Source organism: Rhinichthys klamathensis, unplaced genomic scaffold (genome assembly GCF_029890125.1).
Source record: "Rhinichthys klamathensis goyatoka isolate OS25496 unplaced genomic scaffold, OSU_Roscu_1.1 h1tg000186l_1, whole genome shotgun sequence".
Taxonomy (NCBI): domain Eukaryota; kingdom Metazoa; phylum Chordata; class Actinopteri; order Cypriniformes; family Leuciscidae; genus Rhinichthys; species Rhinichthys klamathensis.
Window position 1 is genome coordinate 1,990,670 of NW_026606714.1, and position 26,135 is coordinate 2,016,804.

At 35.5% G+C, this 26,135-nt stretch overlaps 1 protein-coding gene across 5 annotated transcripts in view; it reads left to right on the forward strand.

Annotated features, from left to right (window-relative positions):
* si:dkey-237h12.3 (teneurin-3) overlaps positions 1-26,135 on the forward strand; it is a 160,245-nt gene that overhangs the window by 95,114 nt on the left and 38,996 nt on the right. For all 5 annotated transcript variants that reach the window (XM_056261857.1, XM_056261860.1, XM_056261858.1 and 2 more), the window contains exons 3-10: positions 4,334-4,508; positions 13,840-14,078; positions 15,225-15,344; positions 19,126-19,340; positions 20,156-20,363; positions 21,062-21,163; positions 21,702-21,896; positions 24,528-24,728. In XM_056261857.1, the coding sequence (XP_056117832.1) occupies positions 4,334-4,508; positions 13,840-14,078; positions 15,225-15,344; positions 19,126-19,340; positions 20,156-20,363; positions 21,062-21,163; positions 21,702-21,896; positions 24,528-24,728 (1,455 nt within the window). The remainder of the gene's footprint in view (positions 1-4,333; positions 4,509-13,839; positions 14,079-15,224; positions 15,345-19,125; positions 19,341-20,155; positions 20,364-21,061; positions 21,164-21,701; positions 21,897-24,527; positions 24,729-26,135) is intronic.

The following is a 26,135-nucleotide window of genomic DNA, read 5'->3' on the forward strand; positions in this document are numbered from 1 at the left end:
GTTCTACTGTGGCGTACACATTTTTAATTACAGCATCCAGAGGAACATTTTAAACATGTCCATTTTAAAGCAAGAAGACACTGCAGTGATTAAACAACAAACGTGCACATTCAAATCTGAGTACACATGGGCATGGGCAGTCAGACTGCACATATTTCATTACACTAGTTTGTGGTCGCATGCACATTCTCGGTCTCACTCACTGACTTCAGTCACTTGTCACAGCGCTAGTCTATGACAGGCCCATTTTAAGAGCTCACCAGAGATATATGTTCACCATAATAACAGCAATAACAGTTTATTCTACAATAACCGTGCTGAGACGTCTTCACGCAAATGCTTAGTTATTATTTATTTGGGTCACATTTCTTGTAAGGTATCATTAACTATGTTCTTACATCAAGTACAATGTACTTATTGTGTTCATATTGTATTGCAAAACACCTTTGCTGCTATTTTAAAGTTAGACACAGGTTTGGTGGTACAGTATGGGTAAGTTTGAGCAGGGCTGGCACGTGCCTGTAGGCGAACTAGGCAGCCAGTCAGTGCTGCAAGAAAGAGAGAGACTTGCACTTATATATCAACAAGTTATCTCCCCATTAGTTATTCTAAATCTAAATTAACGTTCCTTCATTCTACCTAGTGGTGCCACTACTAAACGTTATTTGTGCTACTTAACCTAAACAAAACTTAAATTAAGTAAATGATTCTAATTATTACTCACTTTTTGGACCAAGTACTTGAAATGTCTTGTTTTTTAAACACATCCCTGATGTGTGTGATGTTGAAATCTCACTATGTGTTGCTGTGTTACATATCACAATGATCTTTGACACTGATAACAGAACTGTTTAAATGAATATTCCAATAAATATGGAAATTTCACAAAATAAATTGCTGTCTGTTTGATGCATTTTGCTAAAGCATATTATGGCTTCCTGCTTGTGAAAAAATAAAACAATGAAATTAAATTTCTAATTAGTGCACCCCTACTGAATGGCATATAATGGCCTTTTTACGAAAACAACTTTTTAAAGGATAAATAATATATATATATACATATATATTATAATTGAAGACCAACAAAGAGGACACTTTCTGGTTATGGCTGTTGTTCATCTGCCTTTAACATGATTTATTTTATTTTATAGGATAGTATTTGGATATTATTTTGGTGCATTCACACTTTGCATTCCAATGTGGCTGTATATAAATCTAATCTCACAAAATGGAAAACACCATTTAATAGAACATTTTCCATCATTTACTGAATTTTAAAAACATTGAGGGATAATTCCAAAATGCTTTCCATTATTTCAAGAGATAAAAATAAGGTGTTTGGTCTACTGCGTTTCCCTACTTTATAAACATTCCCACAGTAAAGGATGCTAATAAGGATTAAATAGCAAAGAAAAGGGAAGAAAATAAAGTTTTAAAGGACCCCCGTGGAAATAGCCTGGGAGAGACACGTGAGTGAGGATCTGGGGAGAGAGAGAGAGAGAGAATAAAAAAGAAGAACCTCCAGATTCTGTCTCCAAGAACCAAGCACTTGATAAAGGAGCTCTTGTGATATAAATGTCACATTAAAAATGTGTTATGATATTTTATTGATGGACAAAGTAGATCATGATGGAAAATTTACAACCAAGTCTGTCAATGTGATGGATAATGATTATTTGTAGCGCAGTGTCTGTATTACAAATCACTTGTGTAGTTAATAATGAAAACACATTAGTGTTTACACCTTGTTGCGTGTGCTCAGAATGTGCTTTCAGTAATGTGAACGCAATGCATCTTTTAATGGGTTTTATTTTGGTCTGGAGCTATTTGATTTTAATCTGATCATCGAAAATACAGGTTAACATTTAAAGTGATTATATTTGACAGTGTTATCTATGCTAATAAATTTTACATTTTAAATGTGGCATAAATGTCCAAATATTTTTGAATCCATAGTAGTGTTGTCATGATATTAAAATCTAAAAAATACCTCGATACCGATACTGAATCGATACCACGGCAAAAAAACAAAAACAGTAAAAGTAATTGAATAATATGACAGAACTTAAAATGCATTGTTTTATTAATTAATTTTACAAAACTAAAAACTACATGACTGCTCTGCTTTTTAACCATTCCCTCAACTTTATTTAAAAAAAGAATTACATGCCACAGTGTAAACATACTTACAGAGATTTTTGCAACAATCACATTATCAATACTGTTATCAATCACATTCGCTAACCTTTTTCATTTTTCACAATACGAGTAATTACATTTTTTCTATTGTAATTTTATTTCATAATATAGTTATTTAGGTTTATTTTATCTTTGTTATTAATAATTATAATTACAGACAATATGACAAATACAAGAAATAAACAGTGCTTTTAGTTTCTCGGGTAGGCTACTAGGTCTATTTAACAGTAGCATTCAAGTGATAAATTAACTAATTAAATGTAAAAAAAATTTTTTAACTATACACTTATTTTTATTCTATAAATTAAAGTTATTCAGTCAAGCAGTGGGTGATTTTCTATTTTCTTTTGTTGTTTCATTAAAATTAATTACTTGGACAGCAGCAGATTTATTAGGTTACTGTCACTTTAAGACCTGCACGGATCCAATATAATATACATTTGGTTCTTTCTCAACTGTTTATGTTCACTAAAGTAATACCCTATTGTGTTTATGTGAATACTCACCATTATGTGCATTTTGACACTTTTGACAATTCAAGCACAATAATCCATAAATGAGAATTGAATTTGCGATCACATGCTTGTCTGAAAGGTGGCATTCTGTGCGTGAGCACAGCAGCGTATAGAGTTCTTTTTTCAAGCCTTATTCGGCTGAACTATTTTAACACCAAACATGTCCAGCACTTTATTTTCTCATGCATGCATGTTTTTTTGTTGCTCTAAAATGTCTTTAATCCGCGATGCACTGTGCAGATATATTTTTGCTTTGGCTCTTATTAGAATGCTGTCATTCTTAAAGTACCTGCAATAAAAAGTTGTATTGCACCATTTTTAATAACAGGGTATTGCGATACCGGTATATTGTGCAAAACTAATCCATAGTATATTATAACATATAGTATGATACATGAAATGTGATGTGGGGAAAAAAAGAAATCTGGCTTTTCATTTTGTGATTGATGCATTTGAAATGGTAATAATAGATTATAAAGTACGTTTTGATCACAGCCACTACCATTTTGACTTTTAAATAAATTATTGATCGTAAAAGAAAAGAAAGAGAAAAAAGGATAGCAAATTATTCCATCATGCTCCACGTACACTTTATTCCTCTTGGTGCTTTTGCATGATAATAAAGGCAAATATTGAATTTTTGTGGCTTGCCTGAGCAGTACATCCCTGTCACAGTCTAGTGTGTGACAGCATATGTTTGGACACCCGTAGTCAGATGGAAACAGACCTGTCAGCACGGTGGCAGGATGGGACAGTGAGATAATCACACAGTGTCATTTTGGGGGGCAATTACCCAGCTTGGAGTGAAATGAGAAAACCTGTTTTTTTCCTGCCGTCCTAATGGAGGTTCCGGTCATTAGTTAAACGAGAGTCTCTCTCTGGCTGTAATCAAACGTGAAGCGTTCAGTTTTAGAGCCCATTATAAAACATCTGCTCCCAGGCAACGGCCTGCGGAGACTTACGTTTGTTCTGTCGTAAATGTCGGTGAGCACTATTGCTACTCAATTTCAAGTCTTTGTAAGTTGTACAATTAAACTGCTGCGATCTGAGTCATATTCACCTTTACTGGCCAAACAGTATTATGCTCTTTTTTGACTGTATAAAAACCTAGCAGCTACGATGTAGGGCATCTATCCTTATGCTATGGATGCTTTTTCATTATCATTTATTTTGAAGTAAATTTCAAAAAGTAGTAAAGACATTTTCTACATTTTAAAGCTATAGACATACAGTACATGTAAATAAAATGTTATAATTAAAGAAATGAAAATTATAGTAATATTTTTTCTGTTACTCACAATAGGCAGGCTGGTACCTGCAATCCTCAACAATAACACATTCAGTACAGATTTTTTTTTTCATTGTTATTTTAATTTACAAATGAAATCACATTTTTGCAGTGAACCATGTGATTCTCATAATGTAGTGTTAAGCGTCTCCTCTGTCTCTCTTAAATGAATCAGGATGGAGAGAAGTGAAGATTTGAAGGTGTTCAAAGGACCAACGAATCCCATTTAACCCCATCCAATCTGGAACAGGCACAGAATCCGCTTGCGCTTTGTGTAAAGCAGAATTCTGTAACAAGCTCCACTAATACTCTGCCTCTCCTCTTCCAATAGACCAAGCAGGACCGCCCCCTCTGCCACCTGCTCCACATCATCACAAGCAGCATCCGTCAATCACCTCCCTCAACCAATCACTGGCCAACCAGCCGACAGAGCTTCAGAGCGCATCTGAATGTGTGCAGCTGCAAGAAAACTGGGTTCTGGGTAGCAACGTGGGCTTGGAGAACAGGTACTTGTTTTTACACAGTTATTTGCTGTGTTTGGATTCACTCACTCATTCACTTAATTCACTAGAGTCAATATTCTCTAGTCAATAACACAGTGCATTAAATGGGGAAGGAGTGAAAGAATAAGTGAGTGAATTCAGATGCTGATTTAAGTACATAAACAACATTACACCTTATGGTTACAACTACACATATACTGTACTGTATATGCATTTGATCTTAAATGCATCTTAACCTGTTAGCCTTCGCTAACACCTGCTTTTGAAAAAATCCCAAGAAATGGCATACCCAAACTAAAACAGATACAGTTCATGAACCCTTTGCACAAAAAGCATAAATATGGTCTCATTTCAAAGTAGACACAGTTTATTGTAAAGTCAGAATTAATTATTGTTATAATGAAAAAGGTTATAAATAGCTTCAACGTTTTGTAAAGTTATTACAAATGTATTTTTATGAAATATATTTATTAAAATAAAATTTAAGTTGACATTGTTTTAATCTAGAAATGCACTGCACCTAAAACCACATGCCTGACCATGTTATATTTCAAATCTGAGGATGTCTAAAACTTTGAATTTTATTCAATGTTTTTTAAGACCATGTCAGGTTAATTCATTTTGAGAAGACTCTAAAATGCTAGATGTTTATTGTGATTTTCTAAGCATCCATTCAGTGTATTGTCTCTATTGTTTTGTGGTGCAAACAGCCCATTCAGTTGCAGTCTTCCCTGCACACATTCACACCTCTCCGGCCTGGTTATGGCTCTAATTATTCTTTTCTTTTGACTTCATTATAATTTTGACTTTCTATTCACACTGTTTTAATCCCTAATTTTTTTTTTTTTTACTTCTCACTCAACCTTCTTAGAAACGGTACCTTTTTTATTGAAAATTTAAACATTTCAGTGAGCTTTACTATTCAAAATTATTCATAAAAATAACATATTTACTCAGCTAGGTGGCAGGAGCATCTTAGCATGTTAACATGCTAGCATGTTATCTTAGCACACCATCAATACACAAAACTTTATGAGATTAAAATCATGTTTTTGCTCCAAACGTACTTTATAATGCAAATCGAGTGTTTTAAATACTTTCTGTGATCTGATGTGGCTTCGGATCAAAAAATTCAGACCGAAAATATATTCTTTTATAGTGTTCTGCACAATGATAAAGGCTATGTTGATTAGCATTGCATTATAAATATAATCTATTATTATGAAAATACCCGTCATGGCTTGAAGAACATCGATAAGTCATATATCGTTGCAATCGTGTGTTTATTATCTCCAAAATGTCTTTATATGCATGTTACAGCGATCTCTGGAAGCCTTGTTTATGTAAAGTAATTCATGGAATGTCACATGATATAGCCGTTCAGCACGAGTCTCATTTGTGGACTAAACGTACATAGAGCGCCCTCCAGTTTTCAGTATGAATTTTCATTTGAATCATCCACCAAATTATCAGTTCCTCTGTGTACAGTCTTCTGACATGTTGGCTCAGTAAAGGAAATAGAGAAGAGTCATAAAACATTTTTTTTTCACAGTATTGGTAAACCGAATTATTTGCTACCAATCTTCATAATAAATTAATTTTAAGATCTTTTTCAAATCAAATTATGACTTATCAAAAAAGTAGCTTCACTACTTCACTTAACTTCAGGCAAGCATTTTTTTTTCGTCAGTTGTGGTAAGTGTACATGTTTTATATATATATATATATATATATATATATATATATATCTGGCAACCCTTCACTGGAGCTTTAATGAAGAGAGGGAAGAGTTTAGACGTTGAGTCGGAGAACATTTTGCAATCTGAACAGCATCTACTATTGAGTGTAATCTTTAAAGTTTTTAATGTTGTTTATATGTCTATGTGGTGTTTTTAAGACAAACCATGTGCAAATTCATAAGTCAACACCATTGCTGAGTATTTTCTTCTTAAAACTGCAGTGAAAAAAAGACAGTCTCTAAAACGTGGTGTGAAACCTTTGTTTCTTATGTCACAAACTACCTTGTAACCAATCACGTCAACGTCGGGCTTTTGCATATCATTTTTCTCAAGCTTGGTGGACACTGAGACGCCGTCATCCTCAGCCTTTCATATTTGCGCGCGTCTTTTGCATCATCAAAATGTGTGATTATCAGCTGGTTCCGATATATTTAGCGATGGACTCAAACACGAAGACTCGAAAAAAATGAACTAATCATTTCTCTTTCCGGTACTGACAGCATAGCCTCTATGGGACTGACAGGAAGAACGAAAGACTCGGACCTGGCCGAACCCGAACTCGAGACTCGAAAGATGAACTAATCATTTCTCTTTCCGGTAGGCCTACTGACAGCATAGTCTCTATGGGACTGACAGGAAGAACGAAAGACTCGGACCCGCCCCGAAGACGAGTGAGGGAGAGGGAGGGAGGGAGGGAGGGAGGGAGAGGGAGGGAGGGAGGGAGGGAGGGAGAGAGAGAGAGAGAGAGAGAGAGAGAGAGAGAGAGAGAGAGAGAGAGAGAGAGAGAGAGAGAGAGAGAGAGAGAGAGAGAGAGAGAGAGAAAGAGAGAGAGAGAGAGAGAGAGAGAGAGAGATGAACTAATCATTTCTGTTTCCTGTACAGATTCAGAACCCATATGTTGCGCAATGCGCGGTCAACACAAAATGAACGAATCACTCTCTGAGACAACTCGGTAGTCCCGATTCATATTAAAGATTCGTTCAAAATGAACAAATCATTCATGAACGACACATCACTATCTTGTACATTCAGTATCAAAATGAATCTGTGTTATGTATATAAATATTAAAATTCCACTTACGTAACTGAACGCAATTAGCTACATTTGTGTCAGAAATAATACTCTATCATACATTGTCCATTTGAGTTCCTATCAGTTTTCACTACTAATTTGAGGAACTATTAAGGTAAAACCTACCAAGTCAAGCCTTTATGTAATGCACCTTGCTGTCACTACAGATATCTTGAAGTGTACTACTAAAGCTGAGGGTTGCCTACCCAGCATCCACCTGACAGATTGAATTTATGTATGCATGACATGAGTATCATATCAAGCATAAATAAATACATGTCATGTTAGTCTTATCTTCTTCAGATATATATACACTATCAAAAGCATTTGTCTGTAAACAAACATTTGTTCTTATTGTAATAGTGGGCATTGTCTCTTAACCTGTTTATTGTTTAATTATAAGACCGTTTTTGTTTTTAATTAAGGGTTGAAAGTGCAAATTTAGTGTTCATAAAAGGATGATGTCCTTTACTAAATTCAGCCTTTGTTCATAACAGACACAGTGTAAATAGTTATGTACTGACTCATAGATTTTCCCCACCCTTATGCAGATTTCTTAGTGCTACAATCAGCATTTTCACTTCAAAAGGCTGAAGGGAAGGGTCCCAGTAGACTGGGACCTGCAGAGGCCGAATATGAATGCAAAAGCGTTGGAAATAGACTTTATTAGCCAAAACAAAAGTCACCATGTGCAAGCCAACATTTCTGGTATACATTAAATGATATGCAAACACATATAATTAAATGACCAAGTAGTGGACAAAGAAAAATGTTATTTCTTCATAAGAATAGTATTAGTAGTTGAAACCTAAATCAATTCATTCATGAAATGTATTTGGCCTATATTTAGACTAAGCGGATGAAACATCAAAAGGGGGTAAAATCTTCCTTGGCCTTTTGGATTAAAATACTTTTTGTATTGTGAAAACATTCTGTCAGTATCAGATAAATGCCTCCACAGATTTGAACTCCACTCCCCACCACCACCTCACTATATATATATATATATATATATATATATATATATATATATATATATATATATATATATGAACAAGAAATTACTTCCAGCAGTAATAACTTTTTATAGCATGAAGGAGTTAAATCTTTCCTGGAAGGTATATTGCGGATAATGCCATAATGGCACAGTTTATATAACCCTGCATATACCCCTAGGAGCCTGAGCTGCCACCCACTCGAAAGGTTAAACAAGACGAATAACAGCTTTAAACTGTTTAAACTGTTATCATCACAAAAACATGTGTGCCATTAAATACTTATCTCAAAATTGTGACTAGATTTTTTTTTTTCATATATACCATTAAATGTCACATTAGACACAAGAAGTCTAATGCTAACAGATACTGTACATGTACAGCTGAAATATGTTACATCATATAGCAATTTCAAACACTATTTGTTATAATTTGTTATTGTTTATAAAGCACACATAAATACTGTATGTATTCACTGTTGCGCCCTGTCATAAAATGATCACGATGTGTGTAGGCAAGAATACACTAAATTAATAAATTAAGTTAACCTGGTATGAACAAAGCAGTCGTGTGTGTGGGATATAGAGGAATGGGTTGTCATTGTAAAAAATAAATGTAGAGTGGATCATCTTTAGTGAATGAATCAAATTTAATTTCAGTCTACAATCAGCATGGCCTGCAATTTAATGAGGATTTTCTTTCTTTGGAATTTCAACATAATGCCCGTGGTTTTTTCCTTTAAGCTTTTCATTAACTTCCAATAAAACATGACGCCTTTACCTCTAGAAATCTCTACTAAATGTCACTTTTTCATCAGCACAGGAATATCTTTAGGACAGGAATGGTTTAAATTTGTGTAAATCACTTCAAAATCAGCTCTTTCTTCAAATAATAATAATAACTTAGCCATTAAATTGATTTCTTTATGAAATAGCATTTAATGGAGAGGCCTTCCTGCAGTCGCACTGTACACATTTGTTAATAACAGAGTTAGTAATGTTGTGCGTCAGGTTTTTGATCTTTTGCGCACCACAGCTGTTGTGCTCCGTTGTGGAGAGGAAAAAAACCATCAACAAAAAACAGACTCTAGCGATAGTGTACTTCTTTTGGATATGTTCTTTTGCAATCACATCAAGTGAATTTTTTTAATCTAGATCTAGGCAGAAAACAGTCTTCTCCTGTTATTAATGATCCCAGTAGAATTCCTCTTCTACCTCTCTCTCCCTTCAGCTTCCTCTCTTTTCTCCATGCAGTACGCCAATCCATCAAGTCTCCTTTTCTCACTACTCTACCTTTCTTAGCACATTATCTTGAAAACTTTCCACTCCGCTGTCTGTCACAAAGACTCTGATCTTTACATGCCAACAGAAAGGGACTGTCCTAAAATGGCAGTGGCGCAGAAACCTCCAGGGAGCGTCTTAAAATACCGCCACTCTGCCGAGTGCTAGAGAGGCACCTGCTGCTCTCAGACCCCTACTGAGGTGGCAGATGCTTCCGCCTCAAAGAGGATGCTTGAGTCCTAGATGGAGTTGAGAGTATCTGTGCGATTCCTCCTTGTTTTTCACAGATTTTTAAAAAAAACCTAGTCTCACATGCACATGTGTTGGAATGAGGCTTTGTCTTCACTTTAATCTCGTCTTCCACTTTGTCACCAGTCACATTCTCTTTTTTCGCATATAGACTCAAACGTTTGAACTATTTAAGTCAACAAGTAGTCCTTTGAAAAGCCCACTCTTTTCTTTAGTCTAGCTAATGCGGCCATCATTATATATCAGATTATGCTAAAAAAGGACTTTTATTCTTTTGTTTGCAGTTTCTCTTTCAACCTCCAAATCATCCCCTTTTCTTTTGTTGGGCCTCTTCATTCGCGCCGCAGCATTCCAAGCGTCAACCCGACGACAAGGAAAGGTGGGGCGCTGACAGAGAATCAGATTGTACAAGTACAAAAATCTCTTTGGGGTGAAGTTACTTCTTAGTAGTCCTAATACGAACAACACTCTCACACCCTATAAAAAGGGGCGATGAGGATTAGTTTAGTCATTTTCTCTAGCTGGCGTCACACTCCTGCTAATCAATTATGGATTGTTTGGCCTCAAAACGGCACACTGTCAGTGTATTTGTTAATCGTTTGTGAAGGCTTTTAAATGCACCTCATTCAGTGTGCAGTGGCCCGGAACCTATCTGAGCCCTTGTGAAAAAATGTGTGTGTGTGTTTGAAGTCGTGGCAGCAGCTCATAACCGTGCAGATTATAAAGTAGAAGTATTACAATGGAGTCCTTCTGAATGAAAAGCAGGAATCTTAAAACCAGGCCTGTATTGAAATTTCCACAAAAGAACAAGCGTCAGTGTTGCTTGACCGTTGAAGTTTAAACTTTTAAAGAGTAATGCTGTTAGTAGCTGGAGAGTTTCTTTTCTTCAATGTAAAATTTCATTTTCAGTAATTAAATAAGAGCAAATAAACAAATTTCAAACAACAGCACAAATAAAGGCAACAGAATAAAGAGAGATAAACACAGCTTTAAGTTTCTTTCAGGTGTGTATACAGTATATTCAGATAAGAAATACTACAGAAATTAAAGTAATCAAATGTAAAATAACACTGAATACAGTCTTCATTGTAAAAATTAAATACAGATTAATGCTTACATATAGTAACACAAGTTATTAAGTCAAGAGCAGAGAGTGATTTTCTTTTATCAACATGACAGACATAAGCAGGATAATTAGACTGCTGTCACTTTAAGAGTTTATGTACGGATCCAATATACTTTTACTCAACTTTCGTTATATTTCTCAACTAATAGGGTTCCAAAACTGACTGCACTGTGTGTATTTCACCGTTTAAGCACAGTAAGCCACTAATTTTTGTTACTTGCATCTCACAAGCTGCTTAAGACTGAGAGGTGGCTTGTGCTCTCCACTTATATAGATGAATGGTGTGCGCTAGGGGTGGGGCGGTATGACCAAAATTCGGTTTCACGGTATGACTAATTTTATTTCACGGTAACGATATATTTCACGATATAGTTATTTATACATGTAGTTATTCTCGAAAAAAAAGGGCATTGTATAATAAATAAACCCAAATACTTTAGAAATGAAAAGTACTTCACCTTGTTTGATTTATCCTTTTCTTTTATTTGGTCAATTATTTCTTTGGTTAACTATTTTGATAGCTTAATATAGTAAACAAACACACCCACCAACTTTTAGATGAATTTCCCCCAACTGATTGATATTAAATACAACTCATAGGTGCAATTAAACTTTAAATAAAGTGTTGCTGAATAATTTTTCAATCTCATGTTATTGCTTTACTTAATCAGTTTATAATATCTGAATATTTTATATTGAACTACTCTATTCATAATAAATTAGTTACTTACTTTTAAATTTGTAGGATATTAGTAATACTAGTTATGTTCAAATGTGTTCCCGGTACATTTTTGCCATGTCTTTTTTTTTTTTTTACCACAGCCCAGTGATCACTGAGTGCAGGCAGTCGACAGGTGCATCCCTAATATATATATATATATATGTGTGTGTGTATGCATGTATATTAGGGATGTGCATCTCCATAACTGAGGCCGATGCGATACGCATCTTGATGCATTGCCAACGATACGATACATTAAAGATACTTATAAGCAGCTACCGATGCGATGCAATACGATTCACTACTATTAGGATGCGGTGCGATCCGATTTCGACTCGATTCAACGTTATGCTATTCAATGTAATACATACAATGCAATGGAGAAAAATATGATGCTATGCAATTCAATATGGTATAGGTAGTTAACTTTTATTTCTTTTGTTCAGACATACAGCAGATCATAAAGTAGCTTAAGTGCCATCTGACTTTTAACGCGGCTCTTTCACAAACAAAAGATTTGGTTTTCACAAAACCAAAAGATAACAAATGTAAGGATGCTCAGGGATAAACAATGAAGAAATGTTCCATAACTTGCCACCAGGCTAATGTGATTTCAGCAAGTAGGCTAACTCAGTGAGCAGAAAGCATGTGTTCTTTTAACATAAACAATAATAATAAAAAAACCTTTTCACAAACAGGTCTTTCATTACTGTATGAAAAAATACTGTATGAAATGTAATATATATATGAAAAACATTTACATTTATTAATTTAGCAGACGCTTTTATCCAAAGCGACTTACAAATGAGAACAATAGAAGCAGTTAAACTAACAATAGGACACCAATATGCTCTTCTGCACTCACGCTGTGTCGGCGCTTCAAGTGTTGTTAAATTAGTAGTAGGCTACTGCCTGTATATTTTATAGCAGCGCGACATATTTTACAAATTGCAGTTTCCAAATACTGGATTTATAATTATTTGGTGGAAGATAGAGCTCCCCCATTCAGGACACGCCTTGGTCTCCGTAGTGTTGTGATACGTCATATTCACGTAGCAGCAGCAGCAGCAGCAGCAGCAGTGGTGTTGAGAGAACGCGCTTGAGCAACATTTCAGAAAGGTGAAATCAATCTAACAGTTACATAATAAAATATTGGTCACTTTAATAGTAAAAGTATAGCGCATCTACTAATAATTATATATGAATAAATAGTTTTTTACCGATGCAGATATGTTAAAAATGATGCATCGCGATACAAATGCCAACTTGTATCCGATGCACACTTATCGATGCATCGCATCGTTAGCTTTTATGCACCGATTAATCTCGGTGAATCTTACCATCCCTAATGTGTGTGTGTGTATATATATATATATATATATATATTAGGGATGTTCCATATATATTTATTTATTTTGCAGTTCATTCAGTGAGTGATTTTTCAGAATAATTCAAAGGTTTGTAAGCTTTTATGACCAATTCCCAGCTCAAAATGCATTTTCTTGCCTTTATTTTGTGGTATACTGTGTTCTCATCACATTTAAATCAGACAGCAAACGTAACATTCACAACCCAGGTAAAGTATGATTTATTTTGCTGTGGCGCAGAAGATTTGGCAGCGGTGGAGCGCCACTGATGAAAAGCAGAGCAAAACACTGCCAACAAATGCTGATTCATACACATCATTATGGGTTATGTTTCTTATAGAATCTAGAGTTCAGTTAACCGCTGTTCACTTTGACTTGACTTTGTGTGCTTCTTTCCATCATAGCCAGAGACATTATCATTAGAGACATTAATTTTATAAGAAAAGGCACTGATCTGTAAACATAACATTACAATGACAACCATATAAATCAATGTAGTTATTACAATTTAAGTAAGTTTATTAAATTACAACTTTTGTTATATACATACAAAAATGGCTGTTTCTATAGTGATAAAAAAAAAAAAGTGATACGTCAAGGAAAAAGGTTTAATTTTAAAGTTCTCAAAATGTCAAACTTTTTAATAACTTCTAAAAAAGACCCCCCCCCCCCCCCCCACCCCCCCCCCTCTTTAACCTTAGGTTTTGTTCACAGCTTGCTCTAAAAGTTTTCAGCAAAGTTATTGTTTTTATATTTCATCATCCCATGTTATCTTCTTTCCCTAGGCACTTCCTGCTTAAGACTGGAACAGGCACCACATCTCTCTTCACAACTCCTAATCCCGGTTACACCATGGCGACCGGGGCAGTCTACTCTCCGCCAGCCCGTCCGTTAACCCGCAACACACTATCAAGAGGTGCATTCAAATTTAACAAGTCGCCTAAACGGTGTTCGTGGAAATGCACCGCTCTCAGTGCCGTAGGAGTGGCCACCCTGCTGTCAATTCTGCTCTGCTACTGCATAGGTAACTGTGTGTCGTGTGTCTAGCTTATGTGACCATGAGGTACTCAGGTGTGAGCTGTTTTATACAGCCTGCCCCCATCAGAGATAGCGAAATAGCTCATCAGGTGGAGTTTTTCTTCCCCAACCTTCATCTGTGGCCAAAACACCTGGTGCTCTGCTCTAAATAGTCTCCCAGTCTCACAGAGGAAGTCTCACACACACACACACACACACACACACACACACACACATACTAGAAAAAGACATCAATTTAGTGACTAATAACTGCTGCTAAGCAAAAGCAACATGAACTTATCTTACTTATTGTCTGCAGCAATCTATATTCACTCAGTTAGCCCTTACAAACATTATAACCTCAATTTTTTTTATTCTCTCAGATTTCTTAACATTGTTTCCCCACTGTGAGTTATTTGCCGCAGTTGGAGGCTCCTCCCCCCTGCTGAAGGCCTGTTAGAAACATTCATCCCTCCAAAGATCAAACCGAGAGGAAGAGAGGTGTGTGAAGCGCTGCCTCCTCAGCAAGCTCCCTCGCTGTGAACTTTGAAGGAGACTTTTCCCTAGCTGTTTTCACACACATCGAGCGGTTAAAAAAAAAAAACTAGAAAGTGTTTGCCTTAGATTTAACAGCAGTGCATGAGGAAGAGGATGTTTTGAAGAGAGAATGGAGGAAAGAGACGATTGAGAGAGGAGAGTAGCAAGGAGAATGAGAGAAACAATTGTATTATATAACAGGTTTTGATCTTCAAGTTTTTGATTTTCACATTTTTCCCTCTTTTTTTCCTTTTTAATCACTGGAATCTGATTTAATTTCCTCACCAAGCAGTTTTCAGTAACGAGCTAAAAGCTAATCTGAACTATATTCGAAACAGTTTTCGTCAAGACCCCATGCAGCGATAATTCAAATAAAATGTTGTCAAACAGCAAAAAAGACATTGTGCACTATTCAGAGCAGATTCTAATGAGGGAGAGGTTTTCTTTTTTAGTGCACTGTGCTTGTGTCCAACACATGCGTAAAATAGAGTGCAAATCACCTTCTAAAATGGCTTTCAACAGCTTTTAAACTATATCTTTTTGCAAATGAGAATGTCTCATGACATGATATGTGCTTGCTGTTCCGTTTCATGATCCTAATTGCTTTCTGTTGCAGCCATGCATGTACTTGGCCTGAACTGGAAACTGAAGGATGTGGATAATCACGCCTTTGAGAATGGACAAGCCAAACCAGTGACGTTCCCGACCAACACTGTGACTGCAATTTCTGCAGATGGTAACATTTCAAGGCCGAAATCAATGACCTTTCAATCACAGAGATCTGCATTTTCACATTTCTATGAGATATTTTAGATATATACATTTCATACATTGCAGTCAAGCAGCATATTAATTTGTTGAAGTGTTTTCTTTTCAATTTCTTTCTTGTTTTTAGTACAGTATAGTACCCATTTTTGTGTTAGAGAAACAGTTACAATTTGAGATGCAGTATAAAGTCAATTGAGACATACAGTCAGTTGTCAGAAATAAAGTTGCAAATGTGAGATAGTCACTATGAGAAATAGTCACAATTGCAAGATATAGTCACATTTTGAGATTAAAAGAAACAATGTTGCATCTAAGAGATAGAAAGTCACATTGTGAGATATAAAGTCACAATTACAAGACATAATTTTGCATTTTAATAATATAAAGTAAAATTGTAAGATATAAAGTAACAATTAAAAGAAACAATATAGCATTTGAGAGATAGAAAGCCACATTGTGAGATATAAAGTAACAATTACCAGAAACAATGTTGCATTTGAAAGATAGAAAGTCAAATTGTGAGATATACAGTCACAATTAAAAGAAACGATTTGCAACAGAGATACCTGAATTGTCACATTGATTCTTGTAATTGTGACTTCATATCTCTCACTTGCAACATTTTTCCTGTACTTGTGAATATATCACAATTGAAACGTGTCTTGTAATTGTGACTATATCTCACAATGCTGCAGTTGAGAGATATAGGGCCCTATTTTAACGATCTGAAACGCAAGTGTCAAAGCACAAAGCGCAAGTAACTTTGTGGGCGGATCCCGGCGCTGTTGCTATTTTCCCGGCGGGATAAATGCCTCTTGCGCCAGGCGCAAATCTAAAAGGGGTTGGCCTGAAGTAGCTTCATTATTCATAGGTGTGGTTTGGGCGTAACGTGAAATAAACCAATCAGAGCGTCATCTCACATTCCCTTTAAGAGCAGGCGCGCTTGTTCTAAAGCGGATTCCTATTATAACGGCGGATTTGCCAGGCGCGCAACAGGAGCGGTTCACAGCCGAGGAGAGCAACGTTCTCGTCAGGGCCGTAAAACACAGAGAAGTGACATTGGGGATGGAGAAACCCACCCAAATTAACTTCTGTTAAACAGGCGTATAATTTGGGTAAATGTGTAAGCTACATGTATGCTTTTATAATAAATTGTCTATCTATCTATCTATCTATCTATCTATCTATCTATCTATCTATCTATCTATCTATCTATCTATCTATCTATCTATCTATCTATCTATCTATCTATCTATCTATCTATCTATCTATCTATCTATCTATCTATCTATCTATCTATCTATCTATCGTAATAATGTATGATTTGCAAAAATGAAAACTGCTGCTTAGATGAGAGAATCAAAGTGTATGCGCGTTGTGCACACGCTACATTGATTATGGCCAAGCATGCGCCCTTAAAATAGCATAAAGAACAACGCGGAATGCGCTACTGACTTTAGACTACTTTTTTTCTGGTCAGTGGCGCAATTGTTTTATAGAACAGCAAAATAGCATGAGGGAAAGTTTGCGCCGGAACACGCCTCCTCTTTGCGCTGAACCGCCCCGGGGAGCGCAACTGTATTTCTTAGTTAACCGACGTGTGTCTGTGGAGGGAAAAGTCCGCTTTGCGCGGGTGTAAAATAGGAATGATACATGTGTCAGTGTACAAAGTCATTTGCGCCGAGTGCAAGATAGGGCCCATAAAGTCTCATTGTGAGATATACAGTCACAATTACAAGAAAGAAAGTTGCAGTTGAGAGATATAAAATCACATTGTGAGATGTAAAGTCACAATTTCAAGAAACAAAGTTACATTTGAAAGATAGAAAGTCAAATTGTGAGATATACAGTCACTATTATAAGAAAGAAAGTTGCAATTGAGAGATACAGTTTGAAGTCACATTGTGAGATATAAAGTTGCATTTATGAGATTGTAGATTTAAAAATCATGCTTTTCCCTAATATTGTTATTCTCCTCCCTCACCCCCTCATGCCTCTATGTTTCTCCTTCCTCTCACCCCGTCATGCCTTTATGTTTCTCCTTCCTCTCACCCCATCATGCCTTTATGTTTCAATACAGTAGGGATTGAGCTTATATACACCACTCTGGGACTTATAACTTCCTTGTAAGGTAGCAAAACATGTTGCTTATGTAAAATGGAATGTATACCTCATGCTTACACATGGCACAATCCACTTTCCATTTTAAGAAACTATCCCTCGGTGTATACATTAGTGGTACATTTGCATCATTTAAAAAACATTCCTTTCCTTGTAAAGAAAATACCAACTGTACACATTTGATGTATCATTATCAGTGGAACATGTTATATTGCACACATACTTCTAAGCAAAATATATAACTCTCCCAGCTCCCCTCCCTGTGTCTAAAATATGATCCTTAAGCACATGTGTCCATGCAATCTATAGTCTAACTCATGCATTTTAAACTTCATAAGATAATACAACTGATTGTGAATACTAATAAAGAATAATACAGATACATAATATTAAATAATGAAATGATATTAAAAGATGAAATTTTAGTCTTCAGAGATATAAAGTCATATAAATCAACCACCAAGGACAGCTAATCACATTGGTCCATTCTAGTCTGCAACTGTCATTTTTTACAATCCAAGCAATTCCTGATGGATAAAATAAGTTTAAAAAGGTTGTGAATGTAACAATAGTGATGGTATCTTTGACTTGAGGAGTGACAGTCTCCAAAGATTAGCACCCACTGTGCTGGGTTTGCCCTAATAACCATGTTTAGAAAGCATCAGTTTGAAGCGAACCAATAAAATACTATTTCCTCACTCTGAATGCGAAGCTGCCATGTTATATTGTGTTCATTTAATTGACTAACTGCCTCTTTCTGAAGTGTGATATAAAGATGTTTGCTTGTGTTGTATAAACTCTGTCAACTCGCTTCTATTAAAAGCCTTTGGAGAGTATGAAAGAGCATGGCAAATGCCTACTGCAAGTTTTAGAGTAATGTTTGACATTTAGAGACTCTCATCTGGATAAAAAAAAACATTGAAAAGCCCATTTATCTCTGAACATAAATATAAAAATGTAATTTTAATGTAATTTTCTTTTGATTCTTAATTTTATCTAGTTCAGATGGGTCAATGATTGTCAAATTTGACCAGGCTAAACTTAAACATGAATCTTGACTGCATTAGAAAGGAATGGTATTTGACTGGGTTTGTTGTCATGAATCAACTTTGGGCAGACAAGCAAACAAATAATAAATAGAAAATGCTATACGAGTACCCAACACTTTAGTATCTTAATTTTATCTAACAGCACATTTAAGTCTGATAAGTGTACTGTGAATAAACTTCAAATAATATAATAGATAATACGAATGTAACCGATTTCTGGACTTGTGGGATCAGTATTATGTACGCCACAATTCAAGAACATTTCTTATTATTATTAATGTTTGGAACAGGTGTGCTGCTTATTTTAGATATTTTAATCATGATACATTTTTCTGTATTCTTTTAAGAAAAAAATTTAAACAGAACAGCATTTATTTTAAATAGAAATCTTTTGTAACATAAAGGGCTTTTTGTCATTTTTGATGATTTTAATGTGTACTTGCTGAGTAAAAAACATCTTGCTTAACCCAAATGTTTTAACGGTTGTGTAACTTTAATCTAAATATCATTTAATTTGCTATATGAAATACTTATTTAGTTATTAATGTGTTAATATTGTTAATATGTGTCTGCTCGCAGGAAGGGTAGGAGTGATGCTGCAATATAACGCCACATTGGACACAGGGCAGGTGGAGTTGGGTCAGCAGGTAGCACATGCTGTTCCACCAGGTGTTTTCTGGAGGTCCAGACTTCTCATTCAACAACCCCACTTCCTCAAGTTTAATATTTCCATTCAGAAAAACGCCCTGATTGGAGTCTATGGGAGGAGGGGTCTTCCACCCTCACACACACAGGTAAAACTATATCAGAGTCTTCAAACTTAATCTTAATTAAGTCGTAAGTGACTAAAATTTGTTTTTTAATAAGTTATTTAAACAAAAAAGACAAAGGACATTTTTTTATCTTCCAAAATGAATGAATTGGCTTGATTATTTTGCATTTATATAAGCCGTTGTCTGCAAAGTATTGACTGAAGCTATTTAATATAAAACAAGAGATAAAGGAATCAGCCATCAAAGGTTTTCCACAAGATCCTACTTTAATCAAGACAAAACAAAACAAACTCCTCCAACAGAAAGACATTTTCTCTCTGTCTCAGTGATTGGCTGGGTGTTTAACACTCAAAGCTGTCAATAAAAGCGGCATCTTTCGTGAGTGCTGAGGAAAACTGTCCAACTTATTGTAGATGTTCAATCAATGTGTCCCCAAAGCCATTCACAATAAACTAAAGCAAGCTTATTGAATGCTGTTTCCAATTTGCCATATGTCTCCTTATTGCTTTTTGTAGCTGACCAGTAGAAAATCAATTGCAGAAACTTTAATTTAGAGTCTTGGATTAGTTGGGCTATCTATTTATTTTAATGTTCTGTTTGAAGTACTGGAAGTTCTGGTGGATAATACACTCTGTGGTGCCAAATTAATTAATTAAAAAAATCCTTTTTTCCTGTCTGTTTTAAAAGATTTCTTTTGATGATATTTTTGGACCAGACAGGGTAATGTCAGCTTAAATGTCATGGTGTCTGGATATTAAATTTGCCTTTTTATTTTGTTGTAATGCTTTTGGCAACTGCTGAATTATAGTCATCAAATGTAATTGTGTTTGTTTCAGTACGACTTTGTGGAGCTTCTGGATGGCAGTAGGCTCATCTCACCGGAGCGAGTTCAGTTGGATCCGGAGCTCAGGGATCGACTGGAGATTACGGTCAGCGTTCAGCAGGCGGGCTTTATTCAGTACCTGCACACCGGTGTGTGGCACCTGGCCTTTTACAATGATGGGCGCACTGTAGAACCCGTTTCATACAACACAATAGTTCTAGGTGAGCTAGCACATGTAATACAACAGTACATATACGTCTTTGTTTATGCACTGCAGAGAGTGGCTTGTTATTTTGTTTCCTGCTTTTTTTTGCACCAAAGCTGAAAATGTAATTTCATACCTAACATTATGTAATGTGATGCTCGACAGAGCAATTGGGCCACTGTAACAAGCTTTTATAGGTGCCTTCAAATGGCCTTTTTTATATTTCTGTCTTGCACCCAAGTGCCTGAGAGAGCGCAGCAGTGATAATGAGGCGTGCAGAAGCATGCCCTGAGTTGTTGGCTAATCAATAAGTTTGATTCTGCCGCTATCTCTTTCTGTCAGGCCAGGGAATATGGAGGCCAACAGACTAAATCTCTAAGCCTTGAGCTGCTGAGCTGTTTGTTTTTCTCTTCAAATATGAATTTATTTTTTATGTTATGCAGTCATGAGGAGGATCTGCTTTTATTTACAGCAAAGGAATGTACTTGCCTTTTCAATAATTTGTACATTTATTTATTAAGTGGGAATTCAGTAGGCAACTTCCAAAGAGACTCTTTATAATTCTTAAAGACACTCCAGTAGTGTTTTTACCACAATTACGTTGTACTATGCCTTTTTATACCACAAATACAAAGCTGTTACAAAGCTGTGTAAAAATGCAGTTAATTTGCCACAGATAAATTGCAATTTTATTATCTGATCTTCTTTGTGCAGAGTCGGTGATTGAATGCCCACACAATTGCTATGGCAATGGAGAATGTGTTTCAGGCACATGTAATTGCTTCCCAGGATTCCTTGGACCATATTGCTCGAGAGGTGTGTGTGGTGGTGTTGTAATAATAGTTTTTACTATGAGGATGAATGTCATAAAACCTGACAAAAGAACATGTTGGGGTCATATTTAACCACAAAATAGAAAGAAAGATATTATTTTGTAAAAAGACATTTTGCAAAATCCTCATCTGTATATTGTTTAAATGTTCGTCTGCGGCACCTTTTATGGTTTTACGTCATTAAATTGCAATTGGTTTGTGAGATCGGCCAAATTTAGTGACTACAGATCGAGTCATAGAATGTGATTATCGGCCAAATCAACATTATACTGTACCCTATATAGAGTTAAAATACTAAGATATTAATCATGTACTGAATTTAATTTATAGGCTAACTTTAAAATGAAATAAAATTGTGTGAGAGGAACTTTCAGTATTACAATAATGAGGGTATAATGATAATCATCAATGAGATAAATTACAAAACAACCCAAAAGTAAGACATCCTGGGCATGTTTTGTGAGTTTCTTCCATCTGTGGTATACCTTTATCCTTCTAACTAATTTCTTTCACTCTATTAGCGGCGTGCCCAGTGTTGTGCAGCGGCAATGGTCAGTACAACGGTGGTCGCTGCCAGTGCTACAGCGGATGGAAAGGGATTGAATGTGACGTGCCCAGTGGTCAGTGTATGAACGCCCAGTGTGGGGGTCATGGCATATGTGTTACAGGGTCCTGTATATGTAACCCAGGCTTTAAAGGTGACAACTGTGATCAAGGTAACTGGACTGATTTTAGTAGGTATGTAAAGAAACCGCAACACATGTAGCTCATTGTAGTTGAGGAGAACGCTTTTTGCAACACCACCGAGCAGCTAATTACATGGATGAGTGTACTGACTTAAAGACTGGGTTTTGTTGTGATAAATTAGCCACACCATTTAACAGCATCCACTGACTGAAATGGATTCTACATGTGGGATTGAGATAAGGCAGACAGCCAAGAAAATACCCCTTACATGCACACAAAATATTTCCTGTCTTTTGATTCCTTTCCTCTTGCTTTCTCTGGGTAAATCCAATTGAGTCTATTGATCCACATTCAATAGACTTTGGAATGAACACATAGATATCTATGTTTGGGTCACTTGACCAATGTTATAATTGTCATTGAACTGAATGAGTAACTCACCTTAACAAGGTCGAGAAGAGAGAGAAAGACCTAGTGCGACAGCAGAAAAGAGAGACGTGCTGGGAATAGATTGTTTAATATGCTTTTGAAAGCAAATGCATATATATATATATATATTTTTTTTTACATATTTTCTTAAGGATGTGACAAAATGACGTCACATCAGTACGCTCTTTGATTTCTCTTGAAGTATATCGGGGCCTTTATGCTGCAGTTATTATAAAGTTGCACAAAATAATAAAGACCAGATGAAACAAAATGATTGGCTTTAGAAGTAACAAAATTACAAATGAAAATGTAGCTGCATTCACATTTAGTTAATTGCCAATTTAAACCTACAAAGAGGTCTGACATTAATCTTGATATGTGTGTTTTTCAAAACAGCTTGATGCTTTTGCATTACCTGTTGACTTTAACAGATATTTAAAGGGATGGTTCACCCCAAAATGAAAAGTCTGTCATCATTTACTCACCATCATGACGTTACAAACCTGTATGACTTTCTTTCTTCTGTGGAACTTCAGAGATATTTTGAAAAATGTCTCTGTTTTTCTGTCCATGCAATGAAAGTCAATGTGCCATTTTAGATGCCACTGACTTTTATTATATGCACAAAAACAGTTAAAACATTCTTCAAAAAGATTTGGAACAACATGAGGTTGATGACCAAATATTCAAACTCAAGCAATGAGGAACAGTGTTGCAACTTCACACACAGACAAGATACAGTAGCTGTTAAATTCTCCAAAATTGGAACCTCAAGTAGTAGCGTTGAATCAAATTAGTAGCTCTGTCCAAGTCTCAACAAGAACTGTACATCACACGTCCTATGACTGTAGTTTATTTCCAGAGCACAAAATATGGACCTATGAGCAATAGATCAGAGACACTAATGTGATCAGATGAGTCATCTTACAACCTGTTTTCTATATCTTCATGGGTTTATTCTTGGGAAAAGCCAAATGATACCTTCAACACACATTGTCTGTTGCTACTGTAAAACATGATGATGGATTTGTCATGGTATTTGCTTCCTTCTCATGTGCATCATTTGGTCCCATGATTGCGCTGCATGATCATAGAACTGCATGAATATAAAGCCATTTAACTGGATCAGACATATTCCCACTGTGCAAACATTGTTCCCTCATTTATGTTTCTATATTACATGATGGTAATACATCAATTTCAAGAGATTTCTTGAATAGCAACAGGAAGCTGAAATGGCATCTAAGCATCACTGAATTTTAATAGGAGGTTTTGGAGTGTGGTCTGGAAACTCTCAAAGAAATAAAGAGACCTTTCTTTCTGAAAACGGTAAGGTCAAGTGTAATATCATTATCATAAGGACTATTTAAGGGGAAAAAAAAACATTCAAAAATGTATTACATAATACATTGAATATTTTAGGAAAATATACACTATCATTCAAAACTTTGGGGGTCAGTTAGATATTTTCAAATAAATTAATTATTCAGTAAGGAAGGATGCATTAAAGTGATCAAAAGTGACAGTAAAATATTAACATTTATAATGCTACAAATTTTTTTATTTCAAATAAATGCTGTTCTTCTGAACTTAATATTCATCTAAGAATCCTGAAAAAATTATCACGGTTTCCACAAAAATATTAAGCAGCACAGCTGTTTTCAACATTGATAATAATGAGAAATGTTTCTTGAGCACCAAATCAGTATATTACAATGATTTCTGAAGGATCATGTGACACTGAAGACTGGAGTAATAATGTTGAAAATTCCATCACAGGAATAAATTACATTTAAAAAATACTGTATATTAAAATAGAAAACAGTTATTTTAAATTGTAATACTTTTTTACAATATTACAGCATTTTTGTCTAATGGACTATTTGTACTTTTGATTAAATAAATGCAGCCTTGGTGATAAAAAAACATTTAAAAAAAAAATCACCCATCTCACTTTTGAATGGTACTGTATTTTAAAGAATTATAGCATTTTTCAAACAAGACATTTCACAAGAAGACATTATCAGGTTTTAAGTGATAAATACATAGATAAAAAACGTGTATATTGAAAATGTGATGCGACTACACCTGTGATTACGATCTGGGTAACTGATTTCATACATCCGCTAAACAACTAAACATTATTTTGTGAACTGTTGTTTAAAAGTCATTGCAAAAATGTAAAGGTAACTCTTAGAAAAAGGGTCTAAAAACAGTATTGTTTTCCACAGTGGACTGTGTGGAGCCATCCTGTTCGGGCCATGGCTCCTGTCTCCATGGTCAGTGCCACTGTACCTCAGGCTGGACCGGATCGAACTGTGAGACGCAACTCTCTCTGTGTTTAGAACACTGCTCTGGCCATGGCTCATTCCAAAGTGAGACCAGCACCTGCATCTGTGATGCCAACTGGACTGGCCCTGACTGTTCTACAGGTACCACTGGTTCACTGATTTTGTGATCAGTCATGTCATAACTTTAAATAAGGTTTGATTAGAGATTTGGAGATTTGTTTGAAAACTCCAAACCGCGAAATTAAATTTTCAGTGTGGTCTTAGACTTTTTGCACCCCACTGTAGGTATTTGAATCACTATTATAGGAAATTGTTGTGGGTCTATGCTCTAACATGCTCCCCACAGTTAGGAACACTAATGTTTATAGTTTGATTAGCCTGTTGTGAGTAACCTTTCAATCAAGTCAGCATTTCCTGTGACCATGACGCACACACTGCACACTAATCTTACAGAAGCTGCGAGAACTTCCATATGTTACAGTCCCTTGGTGATGCCTGTAAGTAATTGGTGAAAAAGAAATGCCGCTGTCAGGCTGTTTCTTCAGAGAATGTTTTGGGAATTATGCTTTCACAAGCGCCTGTGGTTTTGGAATAGGGGAATTTTGTGAAATGTTAATGTGAAGAGAACAATAAATGTGATGCTGCAGTTATCAAAAAGTGTTATAGCAAAACAGAAATCACCACAGATTCAATTTGATGTGCTCGACTGTTACAGTACGAAAATAAATCTTCTGTTCATATGTGAACTAAAGTTAGATTAACACTTACACTGCTGTTTAAATGTTTGGGTATTTATGTTTTTGAAAGAAGTCTCTTATGCTCAACAAGGGTACATTTATTTGATCAAAAGTACAGTGACAAAAATAATATTGTCAAATATTATTACATTTTAATATAGATGCTTTCTATTTGAATATATTTAAAAATGTAATTAATTCCTGTGATGGCAAAGCGGATTTAGTGTTATTACTCCAGTCTTCAGTGTAACATGATCCTTCAGAAATCATTCTAATATGCTGATTTGCTGCTCAAGAAAGAATTATTATCATTATATATGATAAAGATTTATTATCATATATTATTATCAGAGTTGAAAACAGTCGTGCTGCTTAATTTTTTGTGGAAACGATACTTTTTCTCAGGATTATTTGATGAATTGAAAGTTCAAAAGAACAGGATTTATTCGATTTTTTGGAACATTATAAATGTCTTAACTGTCGCATTTAATCAGTCAATTAAAAAAAAAAATCTATCTAATGTGTATATTGTTTTACTTCCATATTCATATACAACTTTGGTAATGCTTCCATATCCTTTTTTATTGGATTTTATCAAGGATTTTCATTAGCCATTAAATATAGCAATACTGCTATACAGAAATGTTTTATTTTAACTTTTAGCTTCTATTGAATATAAAAGTAGTAAAGCAACTAAGCCATTACTTTCTTCTTGAGTGTTTGGTGAGCTTAGCATCGGGCCACTTTAGCTGCAGCTCTGGCCGTGGGAGCAATGGGAGTCCACTTGCTTGCACAGTTGGGGTTTTGTCTC